Consider the following 19,977-nt stretch of genomic DNA (forward strand, 5'->3'; position numbering starts at 1 on the left):
TTAGCGTGCTTAACTTGACAAAGAAGAGACCATTGAAAAGCTGATAAATTTAGGTAATGTTTTTAAAAGTGTTGAGGGGGCTAAGATTACAGATTATGCCATAGAAAAATAGACCTGTAAATCTGTTTTAGATAGCAAATGTGAGTTTTAGTTAATTTGGTTTGTAAAAACTATTAATGACCTTTATTTACAATAAAAATTCTGTAAATTATTTGCTGTTAATTTTTTAATGGTTATATGTTACCAGGTTTCTACTTTAATCATGCAAACATGATGGATTTAATTGTGGCTTGAAAATGCGACACTATCAGTGTTTATATAAGCTCTTAGAAATCAAAAGTTAGAAAGTATAACCCAGTTACAACCTAAGAATAGGGCGAAGGGGGAAAGTGAGGGGAGGGAGGGGGGAGGTGGGTAGAGGGAAGGGGATTGGTGGGATTACACCAGTGGTGCATCTTACAAGGGTATATGTGAAACTTGGTAAACGGTCTGTGAAGCTAGTGAATGATGCCCCATGATCATATCAACGTACACAGCTATGATTTAATAAAAAAAAAAAAAAGTTAGAAAGTTGTACACTCCCTGCTGGGAAAGCCCCACCCTCTCTGTGCTTTGTGGAAGGCCTCTCTCCAGCCAGTCTCTCCCCTGGGACACTCCCTCAGTGTCCCAGGGAGCCTGCACACCCACCGTGGCAGGAGGCCAGAGCTGGAGGCAAAAGTGTGACTCAAGGCTTGCCGAGGAGCAGCCCTGATGGCCCACGGGTGGAGCCTCAAAGACTCAGGCTCTTAAATCCCCAGCTGGCTCGATCCAGATATAGACCCATTGACAACTACCTAGGATCTTAAGGTATGTCTTAAAAGCAATGTTATTTTCTATGTCTTTTTTTCCTTCAGGCTGTCTCCTCTTTCACGTACAAATGAGCTCTTCATTCCTTTCTACTTTCTGGGGAGTTTTTCCTATCATTTTCTCCCTGTCTATTTCACTCTCTGACGTGCATGTCCACACCTCTCGTATTTCTAACTGCTTCCTCATACTTGAGCCTGACTGCTTTCATTTAAAGGTTTCCACATTTATAATTGCTTGATTTCCTTGGCAACTTTTTCTGGAGTTCTCAGTGGTCTCTTACCTGGTACATATGAATATGTATGTGGCAAAAATTTTTTTTTTAATTAATACCTTTCACTTTAAGATTATCCTTAGCTAGCTGTTTTGAACTCAAATCTATCACTTAGTGTATAGTGATACACTATAGTGATGCCTTAGGAAGCAAGGTCATAAAAATCTTTGTCTCCTCAAGAAAAAGTACCCTTCAATCACATCTTTCTCTTCAATACTGCAAAATAATGTACCTGTGAATGGTGACTGTATTTTCTGTTGCTGATGTTGTTACCAATTGTCTATATTGTGATTGCAGCTTTGAATGTAGAAAAAAACATCTTTCTGACTAGCCAAGTTAATTCAATTTCTGATATTACATAAGAGGCACGCTATAAAAATAAATCACTCCCCCAAGCTGTAGGGCACCTCTGAAGTTCATGGCCATGTCTACCTGAATTTAGATGCCCTTCAAAATATGGGCAAAGTGACCTTGTATAAAGCAAAGCTTCCAAACCTACATTGCAAATTTCATTTACTTCGTGCATTCCTTCACACAAATAGACGCACTGCAAACTATTCAAATATAAACTATATAAACCATACATGGTCCTTAACCTTTTGGGGAGCCCAAAATGGACACAAGGCAAAGCAACAGCAATGCAGGACAGTGCTGACCTTCTGTCAGCGAGAAGGGAACTAACCTGCACTTACCATTCAGGAAATATGCACTTAAAGAGCCCTGTAAACAAAGACAAAATAAAGGTTAAAGCAGGACAAGGGTCCTCAAGCCATAGGATTTGAGATGAATCTGGAAGGATGTGTTGGGATTTGAGCTTAGAAGAGAAAGCGGCATTGGGCTTAGAGTTGGGAATGAACTCAGTGCTCACACTGGTGTGTGATACGCTTGTGCAGTTCTTTGCTCAAGCCATGCCTTACTCCTGTTCCAGGCACTTGTCAGGCCACAGTTTTGGGTAGTAGCACGAGGCTTTGTATACCAACCTGAGAGATGGGGGCTATCGGCAGTAAGGAGGCCTTGAAGATTTTGAACGAAGGAATAACCGAAGATAACTACTCTGGGAAAATAATCTTTTGGAATCACTTAGGATGAATCAAAAAGAAGGAAAGTCAAAAGGCAGAGGCAGGAAGAGCAGTTAGGCCCTTGTAGTATTTCAGACTGCAGTGATGAAAATAGAATGTGTGCCACTAAAACAGACAGGAAAGGACAATGGGTTGTAAACTTGTATGTTGAATAATGTGCTTATTTGTGCACATGTCGGTTTTGAAAAGGAATTTTGTCTAATTAAAACAAGTTACAAAATGTACCCATTTTCATTTAAATTTATCTTTGTGATACATTCAGCCACTATAATTTCTATATACTTATTTAAAAACCTTCAATTGTGTCTCAAGACTTTTTCTTGAAAAAGATACTTAATATTTCTATATCTTATTACACCTTCCTGATTCTGAGGCAGAACATCCTTTTCATAGCACATTTTGTATATATCTAAATGATTTCAAAATAATTTGAAAAGTCACAAAAGCCAATAAAACAAAGCTTGTAGTTCTAGTCATAAAAAAGTCACAAGTCTCCTTTGTGAATTGAACTTTCTACTCACAGTTACGGAGGTTCACGGTTTAGTGTAACCAGATGCCATTTGTGCAGTAAACCACATGGCGGTGAGGGAGTTGCAGATGAGCACAGCAGACTTTGCTCCATGTGAGAGACCAGCAGGCTTGATGAGATAAGCTTAGAATCAGAGCACTTTAACCTCCCATTACGACACTCAGTCCACAGCAGACTACAGAGTCGATGATACTGGACAAGCCAATGCCGAGGTGAGGCCCAAGTCAGTGCATATTTTTTGAGAAATCAGGGGAGTCCTGTCTTTAAAATGTGGTGTAATTTCTAATTTTATGCTATAGTTATGCCATTTTAGCATCTCCATTTCTAAGAAATCAAACATTCACTTAAATTGATAGTCAAGGCAAGATAACTTTCCTAAATCTTGAATTAAAAATTAAATTTTCTGCTTTTTATTTCCTGTTAATTTCTACATAAGTTTTTTGAATAAGTCAATTCGTTTTTCTTTTTCCAGGCATTATGGAAACCCTCTATTTCAGCGTCATTACCATAGTTATAGGTCTTCATTTTACTGGAGTGAGGACAAATCCATCAAGTAAAAGCAGTGTTTTATTCAATTCTGAGTGCCAGTGGAGTGAGTATCTTCTGACAAATTGTTCTTTTACCAGAAAGCATGAAATGCCTGTGGACATATCACAGACAGCAGCCACGGTGGATATCAGCGTCAATTTCTTTAGAGTTCTCTTACAGTCTCGCATGAAAAAAGGATGGAAAATAAAACACCTGGATCTCAGTAACAATCTCATATCAAAAATAACCTTAAGCCCTCTTGTGTATTTACACACTTTGGAAATCTTAAACCTCAGCAACAACGCCATCCACTCCATCTCCCTGGATCTGCCCAGGCCTAAGTCCTCACGGATGAAACACCACAAAAGCAGCATCAAAACTGGGCTTCCGTTTCTAAAGGTGCTAAGTCTTCAAAGAAATAAACTCAGCGACACTCCGAAGGGTGAGTACAATTTTAAAAGATGGTCTATACCTAGAAACAATGAGTATATGAAGAGTTCGTGTTTTATGTCAATAAGAATTCCGTGTTTGTTTTCAGATTCAAGGAAACAAGTGAAAGTAAAGCTACCTGATCACAGCAAATATGACAAAAGGAGTTTCCTTGTGGAATCGGGAGCTACAGAACGTGGAGCTTAGACTCAGAGCACTTTAACCTCCCACTAGGATGATTAATGTCAGGTGGATTTGTGGAGAGACATTAGATATATTTAAGTGCTAAATAATAATCAGTGCCTGATTTTAAGTTACCTACTTTATCACATGTGTGCTAATATAGGAAAGCACTGAGAAATAACTAGCTCAGATGCTTTTAACAAAGAACAATTCAAATTAAATATGTTGCCGCATTCATAATTTTTGTCATCTGAGAATAGATTTTGCTTCTACTTATCTAATTGTCCCCCAAATACAGGCCAGAAATATCCTAATATTACATATTAGCATATAAACTTTCTGATTATCAAATAAAAATCAGGATTCTGTTTTTTTAAGAGGATACTCCACATAGCCTCCTACTATAAATTCTCATCTGCATTCAGTAGCCCACGTGTTGGAATTCCCTAACACACCAATGCTTTCTGCATCATATGAACCTACAAACGTACCAGGTTCATAAGGCAGGACTTCCTTTGCCCTTTTTATATTCCAGAGTGCTAGACAGTTTCCTTTCCTTGTTTATGATCAGTCTTGTTCAGTACTTGCTAAGCACCTACTTTAGATAAGACACTGTGCTTAAAAAAACACCATAAAGATATCGTCCTCTGGGCAGGGCCTGTGACTCAGTGAGTAGGGTGCCAGCCCCATATACCAAGGATGACAGGTTTGAACCCGGCCCCGGCCAAACTGTAACAAAAAATAGCCGGGTGTTGTGGCGGGCGCCTGTAGTCCTAGCTACTCAGGAGGCTGAGGCAAGAGAATCGCCTAAACCCAGGAGTTGGAGGCTGCTGTGAGCTGTGATGCCACAGCACTCTACTGGAGGGCAATAAAGTGAGACTGTGTCTAAAAAAAAAAAAAAAAAGATACCGTCCTCTTTCTCCATCCCAAAGAATGCATATTTAATTTTTTAGTTCTTACATTTCATATTTTAATTATTTTGCCCTTTCTCTGGCCTTGTTTTAAGCATCATTTGGCACTAATAGCCTAGCAGATAAAAGCAAGACTGTTCCATCCAACATGTCAACAGAATTGTGTGGGAAGGGTGGGCGTCTTCTCCCCCGACGTTTCCTGTAAAAGCTGTGTGTCTAAGTAAATAATTGAGTCTCCATCTGCATCCCAGCATCACCCGTTCATAAGACAGTGCGTTAGCACTTACAAAACTTAGTCCAACATGATTTATATGCAGTCACCTGAGGCAGGTAGAGCAAATGTGCCGAATCTCACTAAGCAGTTTTGATTCTATAAATAAGAACACTACTTTGGCAGCCAATAGCATGTATCACCCCACTTCTATGTAAGACATCGTTATTCATCCAAGGATTATACCTATTATCTTGAAAGTTACACACTGGGTCCAGATCTACCCCACATGACCCTCACCTGTGCCAGCAGGCCAGCAGCCATGTTCTTTTTCAACCAAGGTTGAAGTCAAAAAGCAAATCCTAGCACACAAGCACATTTTAAATCTTTGTTCAAACCACCTCTGCCATTCCATTGCCCAAAGAAAGTCACATGGCCAAACTCAACTGAGGGGAGTGAGGAAGTATATTCTGCCCACAGCAGAGTGAAGATTTGATGAACAATCATTCAAACTATCGGACCTGGCTTCCACTGGGTTCAAAAAGCTTGAAGATCATAATAATCAAAGGCACATCCCAATTCCAGCTATAAGAAACCATTTTAAGGATGGTAACTGAGGCATGAAGACCTTAAGTAGTGCTCAGTGACTTATATCAGAAGTCACCAAGATGGAACAAAACTTAGTCTCTCGAGACCCTGTAATTCCGTGACATGGGCAGAATGACTGAACAACCCAATACCTCTGGCCATTTAATTATACATGGCCCAGACTGTCCTTTTACCTAAAAGCCCTGACCCTCAGCTTTCTTTTCTCCTTTCTAAATTCAAGTTCTCTTTCAGGGCCCTGAAATTTAATTTTTCTAATTTAAAAAGATGGGTATGGGGCAGCCACAGTGGCTCATGCATGTAATCCTAGCACTCTGGGAAGGCCGAGGCATGTGGATTACCTGAGATCATGGCTTCGAACCAGCCTGAGCAAGAGTGAGACCCTGTCTCTTAAAATAGCCGGGTGTTGTGGCAGGTGCCTGTAGTCCCAGCTACTCAGAAGGCTGAGGCAAGAGAATCACTCAGTCCAGGAGTCTAAGGTTGCTGTGAGCTGTGACACCATAGCACTCTACCAAGGGCAACAAAGTGAGACTGTCTCAAAAAAAGAGAAAGAGACAGAGATCTGAGTTTTGATCCCAGCTCCACCCACTATGGCACTGTTGTGTTGAACAAGTTCTTCACTTCACTGAGGCTAAGTTTTTTATTTGTAAAATTGCGATAACTCCCAGGACTTTTTGAAGACTAAAAGATGTCTGTGAAATGCTTAGAGCACAAAGGGTGCACAATTAAATAGGAGTTTAAAAATAATTTCCTCCCTCTTCTTCAAAGTGAGGCATGATTACTGCCTCCACAGAGCTCCTAGGGTACTTATTCAATTCAATTAAGCACTAGAGATGTTTTAGGAACCGAGTTTACCCTAGATGGGCCCGGCAGGTACCCTGGAAATGGTGAGGAAACTGTTACAGCGTCTTTCATATTGGTTCTTACGTTGCAATTTTTTCTCATACACCCATATATTTGCATATTAAAGCATAGAAGAATATTCTTCTCTACACAAAGAAACATATTTTCTCTGGGTGTTATATTCAAAATATTTAACAACTGGCCTCCAGCCCAGGCTCCCCAGTTGGGTGCCCCTGGCTGTAGTGCTGGAGCAGAGTCTTGCTAGATGTGGGGTGTGGAGGATCCACTGACGTGCCCAGGGCCACGAGGGGGCAGCCTACAGACTCAGGCAACGGCTATTTGCAAATCAGTACTGAAGTCCAGTAGAACCTCTATAGTTAACCACCTCCTTGAGTTGACCTAATTTTCAGAGACTGGACGTGCACATGTGCGTATCAATACAGAAGGCCCAGTTCCTTATGTTGGCCACCTCTGCACGTTGACCAGTCTGGGGTGGCCAACTTACAGAGGTTCTACCGTCTTTCTTACATTCCAGTTGAATGTCAGCCTTTGTTCTCTCCCATTTTCTTAAAACATGTAGTCTTCTTGGCCCAACCTTTCTTTCTCTATTTTTGTTAGAGAAATAAGTATGAAGAAACCATAATCTTCTGTAAGCTCATGCCTTCGACAGCACACAGTCCTCAATCACCTCCAGCCAAATGAGGTCCTGTGCTAGTTAGACCTTCTAGTTTTTTAAGAGAAGCCACAATTGGAAATTTTTCTATTTAATTTTTAATATTGGCTCAGTGATTTTTAAATCTCCTTGCAGGCCAAACACTGTGGCCTCTGGCCTACTGAATGTACACTATATTCTAGGCATTGCAAAAGTTCAAAGATGTGAACTCTGCTCTGAAGGGATCTGATCATCTGATAGACAGGTGGACAGATGAATAACAGTTAATGTTCTAGCTGGACAGTGCAGGTGGTGAATAACGTAATATTAACTAGTAACTTTCTTGTATGTGTGTGTCTCATCACTGGGCCAGACTAAACTCTTTCAGGGCAAGGATTTTATGCTTTCATACCTGTCCTTAGTCCCAAGTGCCTTGTTCGTGATGTTTTCATTGATTTGTTGTCTTTTTTTTTTTTTAATCATAGCTGTGTACATTAATGCAATCATGGGGTACAATGTGCTAGTTTTATATACAATTTGAAATATTTTCATCAAATTGATTAACATAGCCTTCCCGGCATTTTCTTAGTTATTGTGTTAAGACATTAATATCCTATACTTAGTAAATTTCACATGTACCCTTATAAGATGCACCATAGGTGTGGTCTCACCAATTACCCTCCCTCCAACCAGCCTCCCCCCTCCCCTCCCTTCCCTCTCCCCTTCTTCTTGGGCTATACTTGGATTATAGCTTTCATATGAAGCTTTGCTAAGAAGAATATGTTTCAGCTCCATCCATTGTTGTCTTAATGATTTTTTGCTTTAATCTGTACAACTAAAATGAATATACAACAACTAGATGGTGCAGCCATTTCAATTAAGTCATCATCTCGCTGCATAATTAGTCTTACAATAAGCACCTACCATTCAGCAGTTAAGCAATAAACCTGCTGGAATTGAACCAACCTGATGTTAGGTGATAATGGGTTAAAGACACAGTCTATAAGTGAGAACAGAGCAGAGGTTAATGTAAAAATTCAGGCTCTTTCTTGCAAGATTCACGTGGGAAGTCAAATTTGAGAGGCTGCTGTGACTGGCACCATACTGTCAATCTTTATTTGTTCTCAGTGCCGAATGAAACCCTTGGTTATTCTCTGAAATCAAATGAAATCCAAAGGCAGAGACCACAATTTAATTTGATTATTTTGCTAGAAAACAAAATCTAGCTATAGCTTGTTACCTTTGAAAAATACAAGAATGCTTAGAAAATAATCAGAATATCAACAAGTAGTTAAAAAAAATGGACATGATTACAAAATAGAATAAGAAAATCTTAAAACTGGAAGAATCCATTCATGTAAATAAAGCATTAAAACACCTTTTTCCTCTATTGCCATATTGAGATGACTTTATTTTACCTACAGTTCAGTCAAATACAGGCAGTCACTGGTTAGAAATGAGATATATGTGTTCTTAAGTTGAATTTGTATGTAAGTTGGAACAGGGTTTCTTTAATAGCCTCTGTCACTGGGAGCTGCATATCAGATGTCTGTTACTAAGGGATTTCAGGTAAACGAATATTTACTTACCACATCTTTCAGTCAAGGTTTGATTTTTAATTGATGCTCTTATTTTATTTTTATTTATTTATTTATTTATTTATTTTTTGAGACAGTCTCACTTTGTTGCCCTGGATAAAGTGCTATGGCATCCTAGCTCACAGCAACTTCAAACTCTTGGGCTCACACGATTCTCTTGCCTCAGCCTCCCAAGTAGCTGGGACTACAGGCACCTGCCACAATGCCCGGCTATTTTTTGTTGCAGTTGTCATTGTTGTTTAGCAGTCCTGGGCTGGGTTCAAACCCGCCAGCCCTGGTGTTATGTGGCCAGCGCCCTAACCATTGAGCTATGGGCGCCAAGCTGATGCTCTTATTTTAAAAGTGGCACATGCTGATTGAAAGAAAAAATTCAAAAAACGTACACAATGAAAAGAAAGCTTCCTTCCTTATTATCATTTCCTCATTTCCTCATTTCCTTCAACCACCCTACTTGTGAGTATAACTACTACTAATAGTTGATTTCATTTCCTCCCAAGACTTCTTTCTGCTCACTCCAAATGCATCCATTTGAGTAACATTGGAATTATGCTCTGTACTGATCTACAAATTAACCTTTTCCTTCCTGTTCAATCAGTCCACGTGCGATCCCCCCCTTCTCTTTTGAGACTACATGTTATTTTATAACACTAATATAACATACTTTGTTTAACAATTTCTCAATTGAAAACTGTTAATGTTGTCTCTAATTTTCTACCGTAACAGACAATGCTGCAGTGAATATCACCAGTTTAAATTTTAATTTACTTTTTCATTTTAACAGGACTATGGAAACTCAAGTCATTGCAGAGTTTGGATCTGTCGTTCAACTGGATATTGCAAATTGGGTTTTCTGATTTTCGTAAGTGCCTGCAGCTAGAGTCTCTCTATTTAAAGGGCAACAAGATATCCAAACTTCATCCAGGAGCCTTCAAGGATCTCAAAAAGTTACAGGTTCTAAAATCACTTTCATAATATTTCAATGTGTAGACACATGGGCGATTACATTCGGAGAATGTTTCATTGAAGAATTTCCTAATGTCTAGTTGGTCTAGCTATTAATCAAAAAAGTAAGTGTATTTTAAGATCCCCTAAAAATGGTGAAGTCCTTCCTACCTCAGAAGTCTTGCCTCAAAAGCCACCGTCATGGGCATGAATTTTACTGGAACATAATAGCAGTAAAAATTGCCATATTATTTTTCAAAATCGGGTTAAATCTAACTCCAAGTTTCCACTTACCAATTGGCAAGAAATTAAATCTTAGTTATTAGTGAGGCTGCCTCCCTAAGCTTCAAGACCCATAAAAGTTCCCAGGGATTGTGTAAAATTTGGAATGCTCAGGGAGGTCGCTATGAATCAGGGAGGTGGCTGATGCCGAGACGTTGGAAACCCAGGGCTGCGGGGACCTTTGAAGGCCAATGACCCTGTCGCTTCCAGGACAGAATTGGGCACAGGATAATAAAAATGATACTGACAATAGTTCACAGCTATATCACATTTACCATGTACCACATGTGGCTCTAAACATCAGACCCACATAGCAGGGGATGGGGCATCTATGTCACATTTGGGCACAGCGGGCACATTGTGGTTAATCCCCACGAGGTCCTGACAAGGTGAGGGTAGGGAACCCCTGAAGCCCTGCTCCAGGTTTCAGCTCCAGCCCCTTCTCCTCCAAGCATCTCTCTGTGCCATTTTCTTTTGGGAATACGTCATAGAATCTCCCCTCCGGGAGCCTTTGCCACCCCAGAGTGGCCTCCATGGGGCATCCAGAGATGGTATGGGAGAGTGGTCGGTCCTGCCTCTCCATCACCTCCGTTACACACCCCCATTCTTCATTTAGTCCAGCACCATTCAGCAGCAACATAATGCAAGCCACAGGTGCAGTTTTTTTTTTCTTTTTCTTGAGACAGAGTCTCACTCTGTCACCCTGGGTGGACTGCTGTGGCAGCATCATAGCTCACAGCAATCTCAAATTCTTGGGCTCAAGAGATCCTCCTGCCTCAGTCTCCCAAGTAGCTGGGACTACAGGTACCCACTACAACTCCTGGCCAGTTTTTCTAATTTTTCAGTAGAGACAGGATCTCATTCTTGCTCAGGCTGGTCTTGAACGCCTGAGCTCAAGCAATTCACCTGCCTCAGCCTCCCAAAGTGCAGATTACAGGCCTGAGCTACCGTGCCCAGCCCCCGCAGATGCAATTTAAATGCTCTAGTAACTAAATTTAAAAAGTAAAAATAAGCAGGTAAATTTTATCTCAGTGATACATTTAACCCAATATACTCGAATATTATCTTTTACACATGTAATCAATATAAAAAGTATTAGTGAGATATTTTACAATTCCTTTTCATACAAAATCTTCAAGACCTGGTGTGTATTTTACACTTTCAACACATTCCAGTTTGGACTACTCACATTTTAATTGCTCAATAGCTGTGTGTGACTCATGGCTGTCACATCAGGCAACATTGACACTGACAACTGAGGTTTCCCAGTGTCTGTAAAGTGCTATCCCGGGACAGGTGCGGGACGAGTCTCCAACTTCTTCCATCCATCCAGAGCAGTTCCTGTGGTCCCTCCTCTACAGAGGGGAATCTGGTGGTCTAGTGAGGCTTTGGGGAAGAGGACAGTTAAGAGCCAGACAGCTGCCTGCCCTTAAAGCTGGCCTCAGCCACTTTCCAGCCACACCATTTTGGACAAGTTAAGGCACCAAATCTCCCTGTGCCTCAGTTTTCCTACCTGAAAAACGGAGATAACCTAGTTCCTTTCTCATAGAGTTTTATTAGAATGGCACGTGTTTTGTACATGTTCAGTGTTTAGAGCAGTACTTGGAATACAGTAAGCACTTGATGGACAACACACAGAAATGTTATACTGGCCACAGCATAAATCTGTTTATGCCACTTCTTAGTTAAAACCCTCCTAAGATTTCACCCTGGGGCCTGGCTCGTCTGCCACCCCCCCCCTTGCTCCCTCCACTCCTGCCTCTGCCTTCACCTCAAGCCCTCTCCATTTGCGGATCCTTTGCCTGGAAGAGCCACCATGTGTTAATCCTATCTGCTTCTGCCTGAATGTCACTTCCTCAAGGAGGCCTTCCCCAGTTTGTACACCCTTATGGCATGTTACACTTTTTTCCTTGTTATACCTATCCCAGTTGAAATTACTTAGCTTTCGGTATGGCTAGATGTTAAGCCTAAGCCCTTGGAACCCTTCTAAGCTTTTGAGGACATACGTCATGTCTGTATTGTTTTCTAGTGTTTGGCCTATACCCAGTACCTGATACACATTTTAAAACACTTGTTGAATAAACAAAGGAATGAATGAATCAGGATGATCATAGATAGGTATATTAGTTAGCTATTGCTGCATAACAAATTACTACAAACTTAGCAGCTTAAAAGTCATACACATATATTATCTCACAATTTCTGCAGGTCAGGAATCAGGTATAGCTTAACTGCGGCCTCTGCTTCAGGATCTCTCGAAAGGCTGCAAAGTATTGACCAAGCAGTCTCACTTAAAGCCTAGCTAGGAAAAAATCCACTTCCACGCCCCACAGTTGTTGGAGGGATTCAGTTGCTGGCACAGGGTGATGGAGTAAGGCTCTGTGCCTGGTTGGCTGTTGGCCCAAGTCTGCCCTGGGTTCTGTGCCATGTTGGCCTCTCCATTGGGCAGTTCATAGCATGGCAGCTTATGTCGGAGCTAGCAAGGACCAGAGCTCACTAACAAAAGAACACAACAGTTTTATTAACGTCATTATGGAAGTGACATCCACCAGTCACAGGTCCTGCTCTCACTCAAGGGGAGGAGATTATTCAAGAGCATGAATACAAGGAGGCAAGATCCTTGAAGACTGTCTTAAAGTCTGTCTGCCACTGTAGTATCAGGACAGATGAGAAAGTCCATTTAACTTCAAATAGGTTGTTGAATTGCCTGAGAACCTCACTTAGTATATTGCATGCTGATTATAAATATTGTGTTTGTATATGTAATTTGCTGAATGTCTGTTTTATTTCTCATGCATTTTTATTGTACTTTATGAGTCTTCTGTAGCTCCCAGGTAACAGATGCCACAGGCAAACTAAAAATCAGCTCTTAGAATGTTTAAATACAGCCGTAATTGTCAGTGCACTGAACTACTGAGAATCATACAATTTCTCCTCTCTATTACCTGTTCTACATGTTTGGCAAAAACTCTAGAAACTGGTTTTGGAACATAAAAAGCGTATTTGGTACCAGAAACCCATACATCAAAATAGATGTCGTTTTTCTTCTAGAAGATGAATTTAATACTTGCACTATTCTGTGTGTCTTCCCATGTGGGAATCTTTTCAGAGGTGAAAAAGATTTTTCAAAGCATAAATTCATCACTTCACCAGGTTTAGATGGAATGAAATAAATTTCAATGACATTTCAAATTAGCATTTCTTAATCTTCTCCCATTCTTTTTAGACACAATGATTTGTGAAATATTATATGCTTCTATCAATCTTTCCATAATGTGTACCCCTTTTAAATGCCAGTGAGTGAGCATTTCTTTAGCCAAATTGGACTTTTCTGTTGTAATCTTTTTTCAGAAATTATTACTCCTGAATAATTTTATTAATTTTCTGTACTTCCTCCTGTTTTGCTTTCAAAACTAGATTCAAGGGCGGCGCCTGTGGCTCAGTCGGTAAGGCGCGGGCCCCATATACCGAGGGTGGCGGGTTCAAACCCGGCCCCGGCCGAACTGCCGCCAAAAAATAGCCGGGCGTTGTGGCGGGCGCCTGTAGTCCCAGCTACTCGGGAGGCTGAGGCAAGAGAATCGCTTAAGCCCAGGAGTTGGAGGTTGCTGTGAGCTGTGTGAGGCCACGGCACTCTACCGAGGGCTATAAAGTGAGACTCTGTCTCTACAAAAAAAAAAAAAAAAAAAACTAGATTCAAAACTTCTGTGATTTGTAATATAATAAGGTGCAAGGACAAAAATAAGCAGTCATGCAGTAAAAAAGAAATAACTTCCTTGGGCTGCACCTGTGGCTCAAAGGAGTAGGGTGCTGGCCCCATATACCAGAGGTGGCAGGTTCAAACCCGGCCCCGGCCAAAAACTGCAAAAAAAAAGAAGAAAGAAAGAAGAAATAACTCCCTGAAAAACACAAGAATATTTCAATTTTTTGTTGAGGAAGTGTACATGAGAAAGCTATGGATCCTCGCCAAGGCTGGGCCAAAGCCAAGTGGTTTTTTCTTCCTAATCCAAGGCTCCTGCTTCTAATTTCTGGCAACCTTCTTTTGAGAGTCCACGTTGCTCGGCTACTCAATATTACAAGATTTACCCTCACTACCTGAGTTCACAAAAAATTCTATGTGTAGTGGTCTTGTTTGTGGCCCTGTGTGATTGTTGGCTGGAATAAGCGCTTCTGAGGTATTCATGTAACCCAAGATTACATGCTTATTTTTCCCTGATGTCTATAGAATGATTGGCCTTGATAACATTCAGCCTTCCCGGCTTTCATCCATATCCCTCTTATCTTAAAGCAAGGGTTGCATTTTCTTTCTTTTTTTTGTAGAGACAGAGTCTCACTTTATGGCCCTCGGTAGAGTGCCATGGCATCACACAGCTCACAGCAACCTCCAACTCCTGGGCTTAAGCGATTCTCTTGCGTCAGCCTCCCGAGTAACTGGGACTACAGGCGCCCGCCACAACGCCCAGCTATTTTTTGGTTGCAGTTCAGCCGCGGCCGGGTTTGAACCCACCACCCTCGGTATATGGGGCCCGCGCCTTACCGACTGAGCCACAGGCACCGCCCAAGGGTTGCATTTTCTTTGTGATGATTTTCTCTTCTCCTACTGCCCACTTGCCCCACCCAAACCCCCTGAACTTACCCTGGTGCCTCAGCTCCAGCCTCTTCCAATCAGCCTTCTCCACTCTCGTGGGCATGGAGGCTCGAGTTCCAAGAAGAGTGTGTTCTCTAGTGGGGGGCACACAGCTGTAAAGTCAGAGCAAATCTCAGCTCTGCCATTTTATTTATTCACTCTTTCCATTATTTACTGAGCACCTGCTGTGTACCAGGCCTCTGTGGCCCAGCCCCATTTCCTCCACTGTAAAAAGGAGAAAATGAAGATGATGTTAGGAGGATCAGAGGAAATGTATGCAAAGCAACCAGTAGCCGTGTTCTAGAAACAGTAACCAGGGTGGGGCCTGCTGTGCTTTCCCTGTTGGACCATGCTATTGCCATGTCCAATGTCAATAGATCCTATGTTGCCAAAGCCACTGAATCTTTTTTCTTCCCCAGTTTCTCCTTTATTTCTGATCAAACTAGAAAAACTAGTCATGTTACATGTTCTGAATAGCCATGAATACAGAGAAATATACTACTGTTTTTGACAATATTTGATGCATAAGGTCTCTCTTTGGTGCTTCTGATATACCATAATTCTTCTATGTTCTCATCATCTAGTGTCTTCTACCACTTTCAATGCTTCTAGAAATTCTTGACCTGGTATCCAATTCTAGACCTTGATAACATCAGACTCTAGGTTTTATTTAAGAGTACAAATTACAACTCTTAGGAAAAGAGAAAAGAAAATTATTAAGTGTCTGTTATAGGCACCAAACTTAAAGCTTTCACATAGACTTAATCCTTAGAGCAACCCTGGAAGGTAGGCTCATAGAGAGTTATCAATTTGCTAGGACTTGCTATGTTTTTAGGGGTAGAGCAGAGATTTAAACCCAATGATTTCTGGATTCTCAAGTCAGTGCTAAATCATATTGCCTCCATAAAGAAATATCTTTCTGGGCAGCGCCTATGGCTCAAGGAGTAGGGCGCCGGTCCCATATGCCGGAGGTGGCAGGTTCAAACCTAGCCCCGGCCAAAAACCACACAAAAAAAAAAGAAAGAAAGAAATATCTTTCTGTGGCTTGTTTATTCGGTCTCTAAATGTATTTATTCACAGTCTGTCCTAAATTTGTTTCCACTCCAACAGATTGTAGACCTCAGCAACAATGCCCTGACCTCCATCCTACCGATGATGACCATTGCTCTAGAACTTCCCCATCTGGAGGTTGACTTGGCTGATAACCCATGGCACTGTGACAATAGCATGGCAGGCTTCCAAAATGTCATTTCTGAATCCTGGAGGAAAAACTGGAACATAATTTGCAATAAGTCCATAGGTAAGTCAGTAGTACCACTTCTCTCTGAAATGGCTCCCCTTTGACTGAAAAATGCACAGTATAAAACGTAGTCCCATTTGAAACAATGGCAGCCCCTCTGAAAGCCAAAGCTCAGATCCCGCCCTTAGTCAACTTCAGGCTGTGTCAGAAAAACCACTGGGGCCTGACTGCTTCCCTCAGTTCATGAACGATTTTCTTCATATGTTCAAATCACGTAGAAAAAAGTGGATTTGGTCAAAAACAGAAAGCTAACTGGAGGAGAACTTTGCCTGAAGCCCTAAAATGTCACAACTTTTTCCCAATTCTTAACAAATAATAATTAATGAAAGAATGTTTAAAAATTGAAACGTCACTATTTTAAATACTTGCCAATATTCTGAAATACACACACCCAAAAAACCCCCACATATTTCAAAAGTAGGTTTTCCTTTGATTTGTTCTTTGCCTGAGAAGTCTTAAAGTTGTCAGCAACACTTGTTTCAAAACTCCTTTATAAAAAGCCAGTACTGGCATTCTGAGGGTGGAAGGCATAATGTGAGGAACCAGTAGAGAAAATTGGATGATTCTGCTGTTTACAGCACTGAGGAACGGTCAGGAAACACCACCGAAAACCTCTGTAGAGTCCAAGCAGTGTAGCAGGGCCCTTCGTTCAAATACGGAGCATTTCAGGTGAAATAATGGAGGAAGGAGAGCTGGGCGGCTGTCCCTGGGACGGGCAAGATGTCTGAGAGCCACCTGAGCCAGACCCACGCTGGTGGCATTAGACCACAAAGAATAGATGAACTGATAAATAGATGGATGAAATTATAAAACTACTTAGCTGAGTGTGATGGCTCCTGCCTGTGATCCCAGCACTCCCAGAGGCCAGGGCCAGAGGATCCCTTGAGCTCAGGAGTCCAAGATCAGCCTGGGGAGAAGGGAGACCCTGTCTCTACCAAAAATACAAAAAAACTAGTGGCGCTGTGGCAGGTGCCAGTAGCCCCAGCTACCCAGGAGGCTGAGGCAAAAGGATGGCTTTAGCCCAGTAGTTTGAGGTTTCTGTAAGCCGAGCTGGGGCCACTAGCCCTTCCCTCAGAGCAATAGAGCCAGACCTTCCCTCAAAAATAAATAAAACCACGCATCATGATGTAAGGTACCCTTCGAAATAATAGGTAAAGACTGAGGAGGATTCACAGAGGCTTTTAAAATCCCTGCCTCGGGTCAATGACGGCTCAGCAGGTGTCTTCCACGCCCCCCCCCACCCGACCCCCTTGTAGGGACCGAGGCGGCAGAACGGGGTGCGCCCGGGAGCCCCATTCCCGGGGAGCTCGGCACCCACAGGAGCAGCACCGCCGGGATCACGGCGGGGACGCCCGGAGGACGCGGACACCTGCGCGTCCCCAGCCCGGGGCGGCAGGCAGCGGCCAGCGCCCGCGTCCGGGAGGAGCTTGGCGGGCGGCCCCGACGGCGGCGGAGCGCGCGGGACGCGCACGGAGAGGAGGGCGCCCGCGGGGACCTCGCCCTGGCCGTCTGCCTGTCGGTGTTCGTTACGTTCCTCGTGGCTTTCTGTCTGGGGGCTTTCGCGAGGCCCTATGTTGACAGACTGTGGCGTCAGAGGTGCCATCGCAGAGGCCCCGGCCCGGACCTCGTCTATTCCAACGCCGGCTTCTACGACGACGTCGCCGCCGCGGGGGCCGCGCCGCGCCCCGAGACCGGCCAGCGCCAGGCCGCCGGCGGCCCGCACCTCCTCCAGAGCCCGGCCGGGTCCCCGGTGGCCGCCATCCTGCCGGGCGGGGCGCTGCGAGGGTGCGGGGCGGAGCCGGGCAGCTGCCACCCCAGCGGGGCCCGCGTCCGGTGGGGAAGCGGTGGTGACAAGGCGTTTCCCGGGGGCGGCGCAGCGAGCCCCCTTTCCCACCGACGCCTCAGCCCCAGCGACTACGGGGCAGCCTCAGCAGCGCGGGGACACATGGGCAGCAATGACATTCGGGGTGACCCTCCAGTGGGCGTCTCTTGGGTGGCCTGCACATCGCTAACTGTCCCCGGCTCCAGCCCTAATGACATCGACTTCCACCCCTCACTCTCAAAGGCCACGACAGCTTCCGGCTGGAAAACATTAACACAGACGCCAGCACAGAAGCCTGGTGAGAGCAAGCGAAGAGGGGTCACCCAGCAGCTACCTGGGGAAAGCGCGGGCTGGCACGTGGGACTTGCCCAGAAAACGCAGGCAAGCGCTGTTAATCTGGGGAGCGCCCTGCAGCAGAGCCTCGAGGAGGCCAAGGCCGAGGAAGAGCTGCCAGCCTACTGCAGGGATCCCACACACAGCACCCCTGGACACAGGGAACCATCGGCCTTCCCTCCAGGATGGGACAGCAACCTGGATGTCACTCCTGCTAATGAGGAACCAGTACAGAAATCTGTTCCTTCTGAAACTCGGCAGGAGTTGGAGAGCGACTGTGACTCTGATGAAGGCTCATTGTTCACTCTGAGTTCAGAGAGTTCAGAGGGTGCGACCAGCATGGCTGAAGAGGAGGCGGCTGGCCAGGACATCTGCAGGGCCAGGGAGCCCCTACAGGACGAGAGTTCAGGGACCTGCTGGGAGGACATGACATCACTAGAAGGTCCCAGTGTCACCTTCCAAAATATTGTAGGGAAATACAAGAATCAGGAAGATCAGTTTGAAAAACCCCTCTCTTCTGGTCCAGATGCTGGTTTGTGCAAGACTCATCTGGAAAATGTCCCTGTCATCAATGAATTTGAGGATCAAATGCCTTTGCCCACAATACTGAGGAACAGCCCTTTAAGCGATGAGACTCTGGACATGTATGCTTGTGACTATGACGTGGCCCTTCAGTCCAAGGCAGCAGAATGGCATTGCTCACTCAGAGACTTGGAATTTGCAAACGTGGACTCTGAGCCACAGACACCACTGCCTGCTCCTGACGGTCCCACAGATCCTAGTCAGACACCTGCTGTGGAAGAAACTCAGACATCTGTACACAAAAGCCTTTCATGCAGGGAATAGACACAGCTCAGAAAGACATTCCTCCCAAGATCACTACAGGGGAAAACTCAAGACCTTCATAACAAGATCAGAAAAGAAAGGATGTGAATTCCAACGAGATGGAAATCGATGCAAATAAGGGCCTTGTATATCCGCTTGAGGACTATGATTCCAGAAAGGTTATAAACCAAACCCAACTGTTACAATCCCATGGTGATGAACCAGCTCTTCCCTGAGAACAAGGAGGAGGGGAATGTTTTGAAGATGGTTCCAAAAACCAAGCAATGTTATTACAAGAGCTTCAATAAAATCAGTTCACTACGACTACAAGGGCACTTAAGTGATAGAGGTTGGGGTGAGTATTCAGAGCAGATTCTGTTGCACTTAGAAAAAGATGATTCTAACTTTCATTCTCAAAGACAGACTCAGTGTAGTCTGGTGGGAGCTGGCTCTCTATGCGAAGAACAGCTACACCATGACAAAGACAGGAACATTCAACTTGATAATCAAAGGGAGTTTAAGTGACACTTTTAGTATTCCTTGAAGCACTTAAATGGAAATGCTTAACAGATTTTGATAAATTCTGCACAAACCCTAGTACCACTTTTTGGAGATTGGTCATGAAACTGCAAAATTGAAAGAATTCAGAGACATTCTAAATATTTTTAGAGGAGTGGGATGGTTTTATAGGATGAAATGTAAATTAAAAATCGATTTCAAGAAAAAAATTGATGTTTTCTGTAAAAGAAAAAGATGCTCTTCCATATCTTTGACACAAGCTCTTGCTTGTGTGACTCTCTGGTCTGGGCACCATGAGTCATGTTCTGTTCATCCTCATACTTCCCAGACGTTTTCTCATTGTTCTTCTTGTCACTGCCCCCCACCCTTGCTTGCTTTCTTAAAACAGCCATTCCTCAAGGGTTTGCTCCTAGTCTTTCTGACTCCTTGGACTCCACCACTTCAACAACCAACTCAATATAGACTTAGCAGATCTGCGTGGCAAGGCCCCGCCTCCCCACGTGACAGATCTGCGTGGCAAGGCCCTGCCTCCCTGCCAAGCTCCAGACGCATATTCTCCACTCTCACTGCCCAAATGTACATAGATCATCACAGCATTCACAAGTCATCACTTTCTTTCAAAAAGCATGATCTCTCGTATTACC

At 43.4% G+C, this 19,977-nt stretch overlaps 1 protein-coding gene across 3 annotated transcripts; it reads left to right on the forward strand.

The window, feature by feature from the left end:
- Window positions 1-682: 682 nt before the first annotated feature.
- Window positions 683-19,542, forward strand: LRRC66 (leucine rich repeat containing 66). Of its 3 annotated transcripts, none has more exons than XM_053577774.1 (5): window positions 683-846; window positions 3,198-3,695; window positions 9,468-9,637; window positions 15,645-15,834; window positions 17,091-19,542. In XM_053577774.1, exons 2-5 carry the CDS (start codon window positions 3,203-3,205, stop codon window positions 18,833-18,835), a joined length of 2,598 nt encoding a protein of 865 aa, XP_053433749.1. In that variant the 5' UTR covers window positions 683-846; window positions 3,198-3,202; the 3' UTR covers window positions 18,836-19,542. The 3 variants fall into 3 exon arrangements, with proteins under 3 accessions (XP_053433749.1, XP_053433751.1, XP_053433750.1); XM_053577776.1 differs by having other exon boundaries at window positions 3,352-3,695; XM_053577775.1 differs by lacking the exon at window positions 683-846 and adding an exon at window positions 2,896-2,937.
- The last annotated feature ends 435 nt before the right edge of the window (window positions 19,543-19,977 follow it).

The sequence above is a fragment of the Nycticebus coucang genome, chromosome 23, assembly GCF_027406575.1.
Source record: "Nycticebus coucang isolate mNycCou1 chromosome 23, mNycCou1.pri, whole genome shotgun sequence".
Lineage (NCBI taxonomy): Eukaryota > Metazoa > Chordata > Mammalia > Primates > Lorisidae > Nycticebus > Nycticebus coucang.